Genomic DNA, 15,492 nt, shown 5'->3' on the forward strand with positions numbered 1-15,492 from the left:
AAGCAGAGCATGTTAGTTTTCTTCTGCCACTGTAACAAACTACCACAAAGCTGGTGGATTAAAACAACATAAACTTACTCTCTTACAGTTCTGGAGGTCAAAAGTCCAAATGAGTCTCACAGGCTAATAATGTCAAGCAAGACTTGTTCCTTCTGGAAGCTCCAAAAGAGAATCTGTTCCTAATTTTTTTTAGCTTTTAGAAGCTGCTGGCATTCCTTCGTAAATGGTCACATCGCTCCACTCTCTGCTTCCATGGTGACATTTTCTTTTCCTCTGACTCATAATACATCCTTCCTAATAAAAACCACTGTGATTACATCGGGCCTGCTAGGATTACTTCCCATCTCAATATCCTCAACTTAATCCTATTGCAAAGTCCCTTTTGCCATCTAAGGTAACATTCACAGGTTCTGAGGATTAGAACATGGATATATTTGGGAAGAAGGGGACAAGTATTCGGCCTACCACAGAGAGAATGCAAATAAAGGTATTGGTAATTCTCTAGTTCTTATACTGGATGGTGAGTCCACATGAATTCACTTTGCCACATGCTTCCTAAAACATGTATGTTACATATATTCAAGTGTATATAAAATATAAGACATTTTTAAAACAATAAAGAGCTATGAAATCAAATGAGGAATATTGACAGCTCAAGGAATGGGCAAAAGATAATGTACTCAAAGGCAACTGAGGATAAAAGCTGAAGTATAAGTCAAAGAAAGAATCTTTCAATAACAAGAAAGTCATCTTTTTGGATTGCAAAGGTCACATAAGATAAGGATTAAAAAGAGCTTATTAATTTAGCAACAGGGTCACTGTCGACCTTCATGAAAGCTATTTCAGTGGAATGGTGGATGCCAAAAATAGATTGCATTGAGCTGAGGAGTGCATGGGAGGTCACAATCTGGAAAAAGCCTGGTGCAGGTAATTCTTTTATACACTCATGAATAAAATACTGTAAATAAACAAACAAACTCCAAGTTGCTTTCATAATCCAGGAAGAACTAGAATCTAGGTAAGATTTATGAAAGGAAAAGAAAGGAAAGAACAAAAAGGGAAGGAAAGAATAGGGCACCTGGATGGCTCAGTCGATTAAGTAAGTGTACAACTCTTGTTTTTGGCTCAGGTCATGATCTCATGGTTCCTGAGTTCGAGCACCATGCTGGGGCTCTGAGCTGACACTGCTTGAGATTCTCTCTTAAAATAAATAAACAAACAACTTAAAAAGAGATTATGATATCCAATTTACAAAACAGAAAACAGGCACAAAGGCAGCACAGAATTAGGAAGTGGCATAGGTAGGACTCAAATATAGGTGGATCTGACCAAAACATGTGCTCCTAACTGCTGTTAACGGAGATGGTAGACTGGACTGATACATGAAGCAAAGCAGTTCAAGTATGAGGCTAAGAATACAGCCTGGCAGCATGGTTGGTATCAGGAGTTAATATGTCTATCTCTGGAAAGCACTTTTTCCTGAAGCTTGGGTCAAGGACACTAGTAAAAAAATTATTAAGGGGATTGGCCAAATTAACAGTTTGAACTTGAAGTTAAAAGATTAAATTTGAGACCTAAATAAAAACTTGAGCCCTAATGAGGGGCCACTTATAAGCATTAACTAAGAGGTATTTAAATCATGAACTTCATCAGCAACAGAACATGTTTGAAGTCTCAAGGGAAGAGGGAACTGAAATTTGTAAAATAACCTCTGACGAATGTTGTATATATTCCAGTACAAACTACGCACTAAAGTGGTATGCTGAAACCCATCAACAGGATGGAAAACAAGGAGCACCTAGCTGGCTCAATCAGTGGAGCATGCAACTTGATCTCGGGGTTGTAGGTTCAAGCCTCATGCTTGATATAGAGATTACTTAGAAATAAAACCTTTAAAAAAATTTTTTAACATTTATTTATTTTTGAGAGACAGAGTGTGAGGAAGGGAGAGGCAGAGAGAGAGGGGGGGGAACACAGAATCTGAAGCAGGCTAACCAAATGTACAAGTACGAAAACTACCCATGTTTTTCCTCTTGTTTCTGTTTTTCCATGCACTGTGCACAAGCTACAGGCAATTCCATGGTCACATGGAAACCTGCAGGAGCCAACACTTCATTTACTAAAGCTGTGCTAAAAAACCAGGACCAATACCTATTGCATTTTTTTGTTTTTTTATAGTCTCTGTCTCTCCATCTCTTAACCCATGACTACAGAGCAGGGTAAGAAGAGTCACAAATTTCTGGATGGAAACTGAAAAGGGAAACCTAGGGAACTGGATTTTCCGAACCTAATGCAATTAAATTCAAAATTAGTTAACAGAAAAATGAGAGGAAAATCTCCAAATATTTGGAAATTAAACAAAACTCCTCTAAAGAACTCGCATCAAAGAGGAAGTCTTGGGGCACCTGGGTGGCTCAGTCAACTGGGTATGTGACTCTTGATTTCAGCTCTGATCATGATCTCAATTGGTGAGATGGAGTCCTGTGCTGGGCTCTGTGTTGACAGCATGGAGCCTGCGTGGGATTCTCTCTCCCTGTCTCTCTCTGTCTGTCCCCAGCTCTCTCTCTAAAAAAATAAATAAACATTAAAAAAAAAAAGAGGAAGTCTCATAGAACATCCACTCATGATAAAAACTCTAGCAAAAATTATTAGAAGGAAACTTCCTCAACTTTAGCTAACACTATACGTAATGGTGAAAACCTGACTGCTTTCCCCAAAGCCTGGTAAATGGCAAGAATGTCCAGTGTCACCAGCCTTCTTTAACATCCTCTGGGAAAATTAAAAGAAACAAAAGGCACAGAGACTGGAGCAAAAGAAATAAGCCGACCCTATTCACAGACTGCATGATTACCTACTTTTAAAAATCCCAAAGAATTTACAAAATACATATAGGACAAATAAATTCAGCAAGGTTATAGGATAAAAAGTTCTAACACAAAGTCAATGCTATTTTTTTTTTAAGTAAGCTCTACTCTCAACATTTGGCTGGAACTCAAGACCTCAAGGGCAAGAGTCCCAGGCTCCAGCCAGGTGTGCCCAAATCAATCCTATTTCTATACACAGCAAAGTACACTTAGAAACTGAAAATTTTAGGGGTACCTGGGTGGCTGCGTCTGTTGAGCATCTGACTCTTGATTTTGATCAGGTCATGATCTCACAGTTCATGGGTTTGAGCCCTGTGTCAGGCTCTATGCTGACAGCTTAGAACCTAAAGCATGCTTCAGATTCTTTCTACACCTTTCTCTGCCCCTTCTCCACTCACACGCTCTCTTTCCAAAACAAACATTAAAAAATTTTAATAAAACTGAAACATAAAATAAAATTTAGATGGAAAGGCAAAGAAACTAGAATAGTTAAAATTTTCTTTAAAAAAAAAGAATGAAACTGGAAGAATCACTCAATTTTAATACCCATTTACTATGAAGCTATAATAATCAAAACTGTATGGTACTGGCAAAGGATTTAGATCAATACAACACAATAAAGAATACAAAAACGGACCCATATATAACGAAAAGATTGCTGATAAAGGTGCAAAATCTGGATATCTGGGTGGCTCACTCGGATAAGTGTCTGCCTTCAGCTCAGGTCATGATCTCACAGTTCATGAGTTCAAGCCCCATGTCAGGTTCTGTGCTGATATTTCAGAGCCTGGAGCCTGCTTCAGATTCTGTGTCTCCCTCTCTCTCTGCCCCTCCCCTGCCTGTACTCTCTCTCTAAAAAATAAATAAGACATAAAAATTTTTTTTTTTAATTTTTTAAAGGTGCAAAATCAATTCAATGGAAAAGGGATGGTCTTTAGGAGCGCCTGGCTGACTAAACTGGGAGAGCATGCAACTCTTGATCTTAGGGTTGTAAATCTGTCAGATGTAGAGATCAGTTAAAAAAGTAAAAAAAACAAAAAAACAAAACAAACAAACAAAAAAAAACCCAGAAACAAAAAGACAGTCTTTACAATAAATGGTATTGAACAAGTGTATACTCACATGCCAAAAAAAAAAAAAAATTAACCTTAAATTAAATCTCACTTTATATAAAATTCACTTAAAATAGATCATAGATCTGAATGTAAAACATTAAACTTCAAAACTTAGAGAATATGAAAAAAAAATCTTCAACCTGGGGTTGTTACCAAACATACAGCTGCAAACTCAGGAAACTCAGGAAATGGGGAAGCCCTGGTGCTTCCACAGCCTTCTGTTCCTTCCAGGGAATCCTGAGGGGCCTGAACAAACTCAAGGTATTGCTCCTAATTGGGTATGCCAACAGTATTGTGGAACAAACTCAGATAAACTCAATGACAAGAGAAGTCAATCCCTCAACAGACAAGGGTTTGGAAAAGAGCAAGTGAGACATGCCAGCAGCCATGGGAGGTGGCAGGCGGGAGCCTTAACAATCTACCTCTACACCAGCAAAATGGACACCTAGAGTTTTAAAGAGAGAGTTCAGGGGAGTAAGTTCAAGAGAATAGGCAGAGAGGGTGTGACTATGAGTAGGTAGAGGTCAGTAGGTGTTCAGCCTATGACCATGAGCTAGAAGGGGATGGGTGAGATGTGGTCTTCAAGGCATTCCACTGCTATCGGGGCTTTTCTGGTCTGGCAACTGGAATGTTTGGGTCACTGCAAAATGTCTTTGTCAAGGCCTCAAGAAAGTACAATAAGAAGTAACTGCTGGGTCTATCTATAATTGAGCAAGAGGGCTCCCTGACAGGGGTCGGCAGAGTTCTTAGGACAACAAAAGTATATCCATAAAAGAAAACAAAACTGGTAAATAGGACTTTATTAAAATTAAAACCTTTACTCTGTAAAAGATACAGTTAAAAGAAGAAAAGCTACAGATTGGGAGAAAATATTTACAAACCATATATCTGACAAAAGACTTATATCCAGACTTATTTTAAGAACTCTCAGAGCTCAACAATAAGAAAACAAACAGCTCAATTAAAAAATGGGCCAAATATATAAACAAACACTTCTCCAAAGTTCAACATCATTAGCCACTAGGGAAACAGATCTAAACCATAATGAGTTAGCCATCATGGAAATACAAATAAAAACCACCAGGACACCACTTTACACTCAGTAGGATGGTTATAATAAAGACCATAACAAGTGTCAGCAAGGTTGTGAAGACACTGAACCCTCATCCACTGTTGATGGAAATGTAAAATGGTGCAGCCACTGTGGAAAAAGTCTGGCAGTTAATTAAAAGACGAAACAGAGAGCTACAACATTCTCCAGCAATACAACTCTTCTGTATATCCCCCCAAAAATAAAAACATGTGTCTACACAAAAACTTATATATAAATGTTTCATAGGTCATTACTCCTAATAGTCAAAAGTGGAAACAACCCCAATGCCCATCAACTAATGGATAAATAAAATGTGGTATGTCCATACAATGGAATTTTATTTATCAATAAATAGGAATAAAGTACTGATAGATGCTACAACTTGGATAAACCTTGAAAACATTATGCTAAGTAAAAGAACTGAGTCACAAAAGATCATACGTGATTCCATTTGTATGAAATGTCCAGAGCCGGCAAATCTACAGAGACAGAAAGTAGATTATTGATTGCCTAGGACTGGAAGAAAGGGAAAAACAGGAAGTTAAGAGCTAGTGGGCACAGGGTATCTTTTGGGGGTCATAAAAATGTTTTAAAATTGACTCTGAATGGTTGTACAACACTGTGAATATACTAACCACAATCAAATTTTACTTTATGTGACTGAATTTTATGGTATATAAATTATATCTCAATAAAGTTATTTAATAAACCACAAACTTGCGTGGCTTATGATCTCACAGATCGTGAGTTCAAGCTCTGCAGCTGATACCACACAGCCTGCTTAGGATACTCTGTACCCCCCTCTCTCTGCTCTTCCCCTGTTCATTTTCTCTGTTTCTCAAAAATAAACATTTTTTTGGTTTAAAAATATAAAAACCACAATGAAATATCATTATACATCTATTAAAATGGCTAAGTTAAAAAATACTATAATATCAATGTTAATGGGACACAGAGCAATGAAATTTTCATACATTACTAGTGAAAAAGCAACATGAGGGGCACCTGGGTGGCTCAGTCAGTTAAGCACCCGACTTCAGCTCAGGTCATGATCTCAAGGTCCATGAGTCCAAGCTCCACGCCAGGCTCTGTGCTGACAGCTCAGAGACTAGAGCCTGCTTCAGATTCTGTGTCTGCCCTTCCCTTATGAGTGCTCTGTCTTTCTCTCTCTCAAAAATAAACATTCAAAAAATATTTTTTAAGTAAAATGGTACAACCACTGTAGAAAATGGTTTATCAGTACCTATAAAGTTCAACAACTACTACCAATGACCCAGGAATCTCCCTCTTGGGTAGCTACTCTAGAAAAATGAAATCATGTTTATATAACTCCTGTACACAAATGTTTAAAATGGCTCTATTTATGACTATCAAAACCCAGAAATAATCCAAATGTCCTTCAAGGGGTGAATGGATAAACTGTGTGGCACATCCACAAAATATGTACTACTTAGCCATAAAAAAAGAATAAACTATAAATACACACAACAACCCAAGTAATCTCAAAGGCATTATGCTAAGTGAAAGACTTCAATCTTCACAAGACTGTATACTGCATGGCCCCATTTAAATTATAGCCTCAAAACCACAAAACTATGGAAATGAAAAAAAGATTACTTACTGCCAGGGATTATAAGAGTCAGGAGGGATAACATGAGGGCATCTTTCAGGGTGATGAATTCTTTTGGGATTCTATACCCTGACTGTTATGGTGATTACACAAATCTCTACATGTGTTAAATTCTAAAAACTGTTCGCCAAAAGGGAAAAAGTGAATTTTTCTTTATAATTTTAAAAATAAAAATTTTTTAATTCCAACTGAGAGTAAACTTTTCTCATTAATTCAATTTTCAACTAAGTTATCATCTCTGAGAATTTCATATAGTTAAAAGTACAGTATATACGTGGAATACTACATGGCAATGAGAAAGAATGAAATCTGGCCATTTGTAGCAACGTGGATGGAACTCGAGGGTATTATGCTAAGTGAAAGAACTCAGGCAGAGAAGGACAGATACCATGTGTTTTCACTCATAAGTAGAACAGGAGAAACTTAACTGAGGACCATGGGGGAGGGGAAGGGTGGAAAAATAGTTGGGGAGAGGGAGGGTGGCAAACCATGAGAGGCTCTTGAATACTGAGAACAAACAGGGCTGATGGGGGTCGGGAGAGGGGGAAAGGGGTGATGGGCATGAAGGAGGGCACTTGGGATGAGCACTGGGTGTTTTATGGAAACCGACTTGACAATAAACTATAAAAGGAAAAAAAAATAAAGTACAGTATATAGCTCAAAGAAAGATACTGGCAAAATGGAACACATCCTAAGGAATACCAAGAGTTAGTAAAACATTAGGATATCTGGTAATAATAAAGGGCAAAAAAAAAGAAAACCCACTGGATATGTTAAGTCTAGAGCATAGTCTTAAAGGAGGGAATGAGTAATGACAAATATCTTAAATTATCTGAAAGGCTGGCATGTGCATGGAATTTAGAATTTTTCTATACAGTATTAAAGGAAATATCATTCACCACTGAATCGGTAATTAGAGGGTTTTCTAGGGCTACCAGAAATTTACCATTTATTCCTCAAGTGTTAGATAATCAAGAAGCAGGAAATTCTAGAGATTCCTCCATAAACAAAAGATCAGGCAGGAAAATCCTAGTTTTCTCCCAACTCAAACACTGTATGAATCTAAGGACTATAACTTCTACAGTTAATCAAAGTAGAAGGCACTGACCATCTAAAAAGGTAACCCTTCCTGCGAAAATATCACCTTTCATTGCATGAAGGTAACTATTACACAACACTGTGAGTTTTAAATTTTAAAAAAGACTAAATACAAAATCTTAATAAAAGCCATATTGAGATCTATTTTATTTCCCCAAATCTCATTTATACTAAGGATATTAAAATTAAACTCAAATCACCATTGTTTAATTAAATCTAATTTCATTAGACCTAAAAGACAGAAGTTATAAATCTAAATTTCATGCAAATTTCTATAAGTATATTGAAGAAATCTCCTGAAAAAGAAGTGCTCTTTCCACACAAAAAGTGGTAGTCCTCAAAAGAGCCAAAACATCTGTATTCACTTTAAAGCTCATCAAGACAGACTGACATTTTTAGGAGAAGCATATGGCTTGCTGAACAGTCATCTAGAACAGGATCTTTTGTCTAGTAAACCCTATTCAAGGACCATTTACTTATGTATTGAGTGGCTGAATAAAGGAAAGAACATATTTTCGAGTCCTAGAAAACACAAAGAAATAAACTCTTCATCTAGCTTTGTTAAGGATACAGCAAAACATACAAAAGCAGCCAGATTTTTACTCTCAAATGAGACTGTGCTCTCAACATCTGAAACGATTCTAAGAAATCACTGAAACAAAAGAACTCTAGAAAAGCATGCAACTTTCTTAGAGAACTATATCCAGCCAAAGACCACCTCCCTAAAAAAGGCATTTCCATTTTAAAGGATAAAACACTTTCTTCTTAAAACTTTGAAGGGCAGAGTTCAACAGCTGCGCTATATTAAACCTGAGCCCTTCCAAAAGGAAGAACAAGAGTCTCTAGAGAGCGAGTAACATGGCCTGCTTTCTCCAAAATTATCAAAATGCCTGCTCTCCCTCAAAGGAAAATTTCTCCAAGAAAAAGCTTCCATCCAGTGCATGGGTAAAAGCATAAAGCTTAATTTAGATTAGGGAAATATGCAAAGATGGAAGAATTTTTCTTTGTTTCTGGAGATCTCCACCTCACCCCCAAGGAAAAATACGTTTTGAAGTCTTTCAAGATATAGCATGGAAACTATTTTAAAACACACAAACGGTAGTTTTTAGCGCTACCTTCCCATCAGAATCACCAGTTAGGCCTCAACTTAAACTCACCGAACTAATACAAATTGGGGCCGAGGCATCTAAATTTTTTACTCACACAACAGGTGATTTTGATATACGGCAAAGGTTTAAAAAACCACCTAACTGGAGTGCGATCCCATAAAGGAAAACGTTAAGTCAATGCAAAAAGAAAAGGTCACATTTGAGTAACTAACTAGTTCTAAAGAACCAAAGGTTGTATTTGCCTATCAAAATAAAACAGAAAATTTGAAACAGGAATTCTAAATTGCTCTCATGCCACTACTTAAAAGGCAAAAGAATTAGAATAGTTTGCTAAAATATCCAAATATTTAGATGACAGTCATTGAGAAGAATCTGGCTACTCCAAATTCAGGTTCAATAAAGTTCCACTAGGGTCTTAGGACACTGCAAACTAAAAAAAAAAAAAAAAAAAAAAGTTACAGTGAGAGCTCATGTATTATATGTAATTATCTGTCAACCTTAAAAAAGCTCAAGGTTTTAATCACAACAAAGTAAATTTCAGTCATCATCAGAAAGCTTCATTAAGCCTACTTTATTTTACAAAAATCTTAACAGGTTTATTTGGTCGGTATTCAAACTCATGGCAAATGAAAAAGGGTAGTGAAACTGCTAAAGAGAGACCAGTCAAGGAAGGACACAAAAACACTATTAAAAAGCAGACAAAGAACTCAGAAAGTATAGCAGACACTTGATAGTTTTTAAAGGCATCAGAATACAATAACTTTTCCTAATGATCACTGGAGTAAGAAAAAAAGAAAAATATCTTTTCTTTACCTTGTTTAAAATATATACTACATGCGTTTTGTTTAAGAGGGTAAGAAAGTATAATAATCAAATCACATATACAAAGTTTCTCATCAAAAATAATTACCAAACTTAAGAGGGGGAAAGCCTTACTACAAAAAAAATAAAACAGAAAAATCCCTAATTCCTCATTAGGAGACTGTCACTTTACAAAAGGAACAGTGAAAGTAAAGAGCATCAGACAGTTTCTCAAATAAAGACATGCTGCTAAAAGAAAAGCAGAGAAGACACTGAGGTCTTACTATTGGCAGACATAGACTTCTCATTACTAAAGTCAACATGTTCCTTTAGACTACTAAACCAGATTCTTTCCTAGTAAATTTTAAAATGTCTCCTCACCTGAAAAATAAAAATAACACCTAAAGTCATAGGATTACTGAGAAATATGTAAGATAATGCAGGCTCACTGGCACAGTGGCTAATACACAGTGAGAAATAAAGATCAGCTACTATTAATTTGGCTCAGAACAAATACTAAAAAAATGATTCTCAACTTTATATAACCAAGGGATATATTTTAGAAGCTTTTTCATGTGAAATAATCTTATTCTATACTCACCCATGCCCAAACGGAGCCTTCTAACATGTATTACAAAACCAGGTTGCTTCTTTCCCCATTAAGCTCAATGTATCATTAACTTTTAAAAACTTCCTGCAAAATAACTTGCAGGAGGCAAGTCTAATAATCATATTTAGTTACTATTATGCCTAAAAAGTTATCATATTCCATGAATACCCTTTCCTAAATAAATTCATTTCTACCTCTTTTTAAAACTTGAATACAAGAGAGTTGGGACGCTTGTCAAAGAAATTTCTAAATAAAAAAAAACATCTATTCATAAGACAACTTCCATCCAAAAGTTAACAGAGTTTTAGGTCAATATCCTAATCTCAGACCACTGCAAGTAATTAGAAAAGAATATGTGTTGTAGATTCTAATATTCACATTTATGTAGATTAGTACTTACTTGGCTTTCACTGATGAGGCTATCAATAGAAATACTACCAATGGCTTCCTGCTTTTCCTCACAATCATACATCTCTAAATTAGTTTCTCAAATTTGGGCTCAGTTTCCCAATAAGGTGTATTATACACAGAACCGTTGCCAACCTTAGGCCTGACAGCTTTAGCACATCTTACTCACTGAAGGTTCCTGAAGACTTATAATGTCATACTGGCTTATCTAATGCTGAAAAAGGAAACAGAGAAACACAACAGAGCCAGAGAATGAAACACAAAATAAGCCTCACAGAAAAGATCCATACACGGGACATCTGAGTGACTCAGGTGGTTAATCATCAGACTCCTGATTTTGGCTCAGGCTCAGGGCATGATCTAACGGTTCATGAGTTTGAGCCCTACGTTGGGCTCTGTGCTGACAGTGTAGAGCCTGCTTGGAATTTCCCTCTCCTCTCTCTGCCCTCCCCAGCCCGTGCTCTCACCCTCAAAATAAATAAATAAACTTGAAAACAAAACAAAAAGTCTATACACTTAGTCTTCACCATTCATTAATTAACCCCCTATGCAGACCCTAAGGAACTGTGTTTGAGGTAAACACAAGATTGAGTTCAAATTGAAAAGTGATGAAACAGGGATAGCTAATATACAAATAGGTTAAAAAATAACAACAACACTGTATTAGACATGGAGTCCAAAGTATTGCTATTCTGAAAGAGCACCGTTTTATCTAGCTTTTCAATTAAAATCCTAAATAGTTAAACTCACCTGAGACAATTCTGTTAGAAACTCAGGGAAGGTATGAATAAATGCAGGCCATTTATTCGTTTTTTTCCCCCCTCTCATGGAGTCCAGAGAAATGAGAAGCATATGGAAATTGAGACCCACTCTGGAGCATGATCTCAGTAATTATTTCAACTGAATCATCTATACTGTTTAAATAATTTTTCTCCTTTCTGGGTATGTTGTTGGGTTTTTTTTGTTTACTCTTTTTTACTGATATGCTGTAGTTAATTTCACACAAGTTAATGTAACTGCTTCTTTCCTTCTATTCATAGAGGCTTTCTTCAGTATTTGTTCACTACTCTCCTCCTTACCAACTGCCTTACTGATTCCACCCTCCCTCACTTTATTCAAGGGATCTGAATGTTACATTATTTGCAAATGTTTTCTAAGTATTACAATGAAATGAATTTTAGATTTAGATTATCCCATTAATTTGTTCTCTTTCCATACACAACCTTTTCAGATCCTCATTACCTTCAAAACATAATGGAAAGACAACGCTTATGGGTGAAAAGCCAATAATACGTTAAGTGAGAAGGGCCATAAATTTCCCTCAAGGTGAGATGAACATCATTAGTTCTTTGGGCAAAAAAAAAAAAAAAAAAAAAGTGTTACAGAAAGCGAATAAATGGAGGCAGCTGGCTGGCTCAGTAGAGCATACAACTCTTGGTCTGGGGATTGTGAGTTCCAGCCCCACATTGGGTGTAGAAGTTACTTAATATCTTTTTTAAAAGGCAGATAAATGTGTCATTTGACTAGTGGTTAAAATTCGTTTTCCTTGGGTTTTAAGTTTTTTTAAGTGTGAAACAAAGATCACTTTATATAATCTAATACTTTATTTTCAAATCTAGCACATTTACAAACAGAAACTCTTCAAATTTTCATAAGTAGTACTAATTATCATCAGTTTCTAAAATCCAGTACCTTAACTTCAATAATTGCTGACAAAATGGCTGACTTAAATATACAGTTTAGATAGATATACAGTCATGTCTTGATTAGCCATGCCCCTTCAAATTTGTTTTGAGTTCTAGGGCTACTCTGAATAATTACGTGGGAATGCAAAATCATTCTCCATAATGTCTAGGAGAACAAGAACTAACTTGGATTACCTCTCTCACAGCCCTAATTCAACCGGTGGGGTATTTTACTTAGAGAAACACTTTCCATTCTTCAAGTTCTTCATATGTAGAATAGTTCATCACAAACTTTTTTTACCTTTCCACAATCTTAGCATCCTTATTTTTCAACAACTCTTTATTATGTATATATCTACTATTGCCTTCAAAGCTTTTCATAAGACACTGACCCTACCCAGAACTCTTCTTCTCTTCCCACCCCCAACCCTCAACACCCACGACTTAAAACCTTAATAAAATTTACCTCAAAAATCCTTTCTAATTAACTAGTTCTAACGCTCTGGATTCCCTTTATATTTAACACTAAGTTAATTACTATTTGACCAGATCCTCAATTTTTAACCACCCCCATCTGTCCCTGTAGTCTTTCCATGTTATTCTAAAGCACGTAGTGTAGTCTCCAGTGCATGCAAAAGGCATTCGATACATGCCCTGACTTATAACAAGCGGCGAAAATAGCGATAAAACATAATTATTTGCCGATAAACACACTACTGTGTGTATATGCTGTTGTGTTAGTACCAGTCAGGAAAATTCGGGAAAACAGGGAAATGGAGGATTAAGTAAGGTAGTCAGAAAAAAATCACCATCACAAAAACGCTCAAAGCAAAACAACAGCAACAACCTCTGAATTATTGTGAAGCTTTAATAAAATTCTGGACATGAAACCTCCCGGCATTACCACCGCCCTTTTAAAAATTAGCTTCCAGTATTATTACTAGCAGTGGTATGTTCACTATCGTTGAAATCCAACCAAGCAGGTTGATGAATAAAACAATCTTTCTATTCAGAAACCCACTAATACCACTTAAAGCCATGTAAGGGAGAGAGGGACTTAACCCCCCCAAGGGCTGGAGTGATGGAGAAACAGGTGTAAAATGGAAGGGGAGCGTAAAGTGGGGCGAAACATCAGTGAGACCCCTCCCCTTCCTTGGGGGCTAGGGCTCGGCTAGCAGCCCTGGAGACAACCCCACCCCACAGAGCCTCTCTCACAGCAACAGTCCAAAAGTTTCCAAGAAACCAGAGGTCTTCCTCCCCCCATCCCCGCATTCACACCCCCACTCGCCTGGCCAGTGCCCCTGAAAAGCAGCTAGTCCCAAATCCAACCGCCCCAGCGGAAAACGCTTTCCCAGAGGCCTTCTCCGGGACCAAGCCAGCAGAGACCTCCGCAAACGTGCTGAGACCCCAGAAGCTTGAAGAAGAAGCCTGACAATTCTGTTACCTGGTAGGAACCCTGGAAGCGGAAATGGCAGCTACAGCCACTGCCCTTTTCCCCCACAACATTTGCCTCAGCGCCACTGACATTGAGACCGCCGCCATCTTGCTGCAGGCAAACGCCAGAACGGATCACCGGAAGGGACAAACTTCCTTCGTTCTCAAGCGTCTGTAGCTACAATGTAAGGGAGTGGACTTTTGTTAATTTCATTTTTGTTGGGCGTTTTGTTAAATACTGGAGTTCAGAAAAAAGGAGATAGGTTTGATTGAAAGAGATAAGAAAAATGAATGGAATAAAATCAGCGGTGCATTGTGTAAATATTATCTCCACAAATTGTAATCTTGTTTGTTGCTAGGGCTGGTTTACTGGTTGTTTAAGGAAAAGACACACCCCCCACGCGCACAGAAACACAGAAACACAAAAAACCTGGAAATTTTAAACACCTGCAACTCATAATTTTTTCAAAGGGCTCAGCATATTTAGGGCTGAGCCCACTGGAAGAGCCAGAGGGCTCTTTGGGTTCTTGAGAACCTAAAGTAGTACTTTTCCAAAGTGTTGCCAGATTCAGTATGTTAAGCCCTCAGGAAAAGGGCTGTATTTAGTTTGATGTTCTCTAGTTGTAACGATCATATTTTCCAGTTTGGACACATGGCCCAGAAAAGGATTATTTTTTTGACATGTGGGTTCATATGAAAAACTAATAGAACACAATATTTGAAACCCCTGCCTTCCCAGTAAATTCTGAATATGCAATCATAATACATACACACCAAGAATATTATTAATGCTTCATGCATATAAAACAAAAATTATCTTCTGAGACAAATGTTGGAAACATTTTTGTATTGTAAGCTGCTGGCCTTAAAAACAACTATGAATTATTTAAAATAAAAGGTTAGTTTGTGGTGTGTTTTGTTTTTTTTTAACATTTCTTTATTTTTGAGAGACAGAGACAGAGCATGAACAGGGCAGGGACAGAGAGAGAGGGAGACACAGAATCTGAAGTAGGCTCCAGGCTCCGAGCTAGTTGTCAGCACAGAGTCCGATGCCGGGCTCGAACCCATGAACTGTGAGAGCCGAAGTTGGACGCTCAACAGACTGAGTCACTCAGGCACCCCATGGGGTTTGTTTTTAAAGAGATTTTTTTTTTTTAAGATTCCTGCTTTTAAATAAAGCACTTGAAAACATGATGATATTAAAAGAATAGAGGGGATAACTTGGTTCTTCATTATGACCAATTAAAAGAAAACTCAATACATAAGGAAAGAAGGAAAAGATTCAACACTGTAACACCTAACACCTGGCTCTAAGGAAAGAAAACCATGTCAAGGGAAAAGGGAAATGTACAGAAAGGTGAAGGAAGGCAAAGGAGAGATGTCTCAGAGGGAATTTTCTTTTAAAGTATTTATTTTGAAATAATTAGAGATTTCACAAGAAGCTGCAAAAACAGTGCAGATTTTTCACCCAGTTTCTCCCATTGATTGCAACTTCCATAACTCTAGTACACATTAAAGCCAGGAGACTGACACTGATATAAAATGTTAGGATAGTTTTGTATCATTCTATCACATGTGTCAATTCATGACACCACTCCCACAATCAAGGTTCAGAACTATTTCATAACCACAAAGATCTCCAGGG

At 37.1% G+C, this 15,492-nt stretch overlaps 1 protein-coding gene across 1 annotated transcript in view; it reads right to left on the minus strand.

Annotated features, from left to right (window-relative positions):
* Positions 1–13,985, minus strand: part of NDUFS4 (NADH:ubiquinone oxidoreductase subunit S4) — a 106,502-nt gene extending 92,517 nt beyond the window's left edge. Inside the window, exon 1 of the mRNA XM_029940908.1 lies at positions 13,858–13,985. Coding sequence (XP_029796768.1) covers positions 13,858–13,955 — 98 coding nt within the window. The 5' untranslated portion in view covers positions 13,956–13,985. The remainder of the gene's footprint in view (positions 1–13,857) is intronic.
* Positions 13,986–15,492: the final 1,507 nt, after the last annotated feature.

This window comes from Suricata suricatta, chromosome 6 (assembly GCF_006229205.1).
Source record: "Suricata suricatta isolate VVHF042 chromosome 6, meerkat_22Aug2017_6uvM2_HiC, whole genome shotgun sequence".
Lineage (NCBI taxonomy): Eukaryota > Metazoa > Chordata > Mammalia > Carnivora > Herpestidae > Suricata > Suricata suricatta.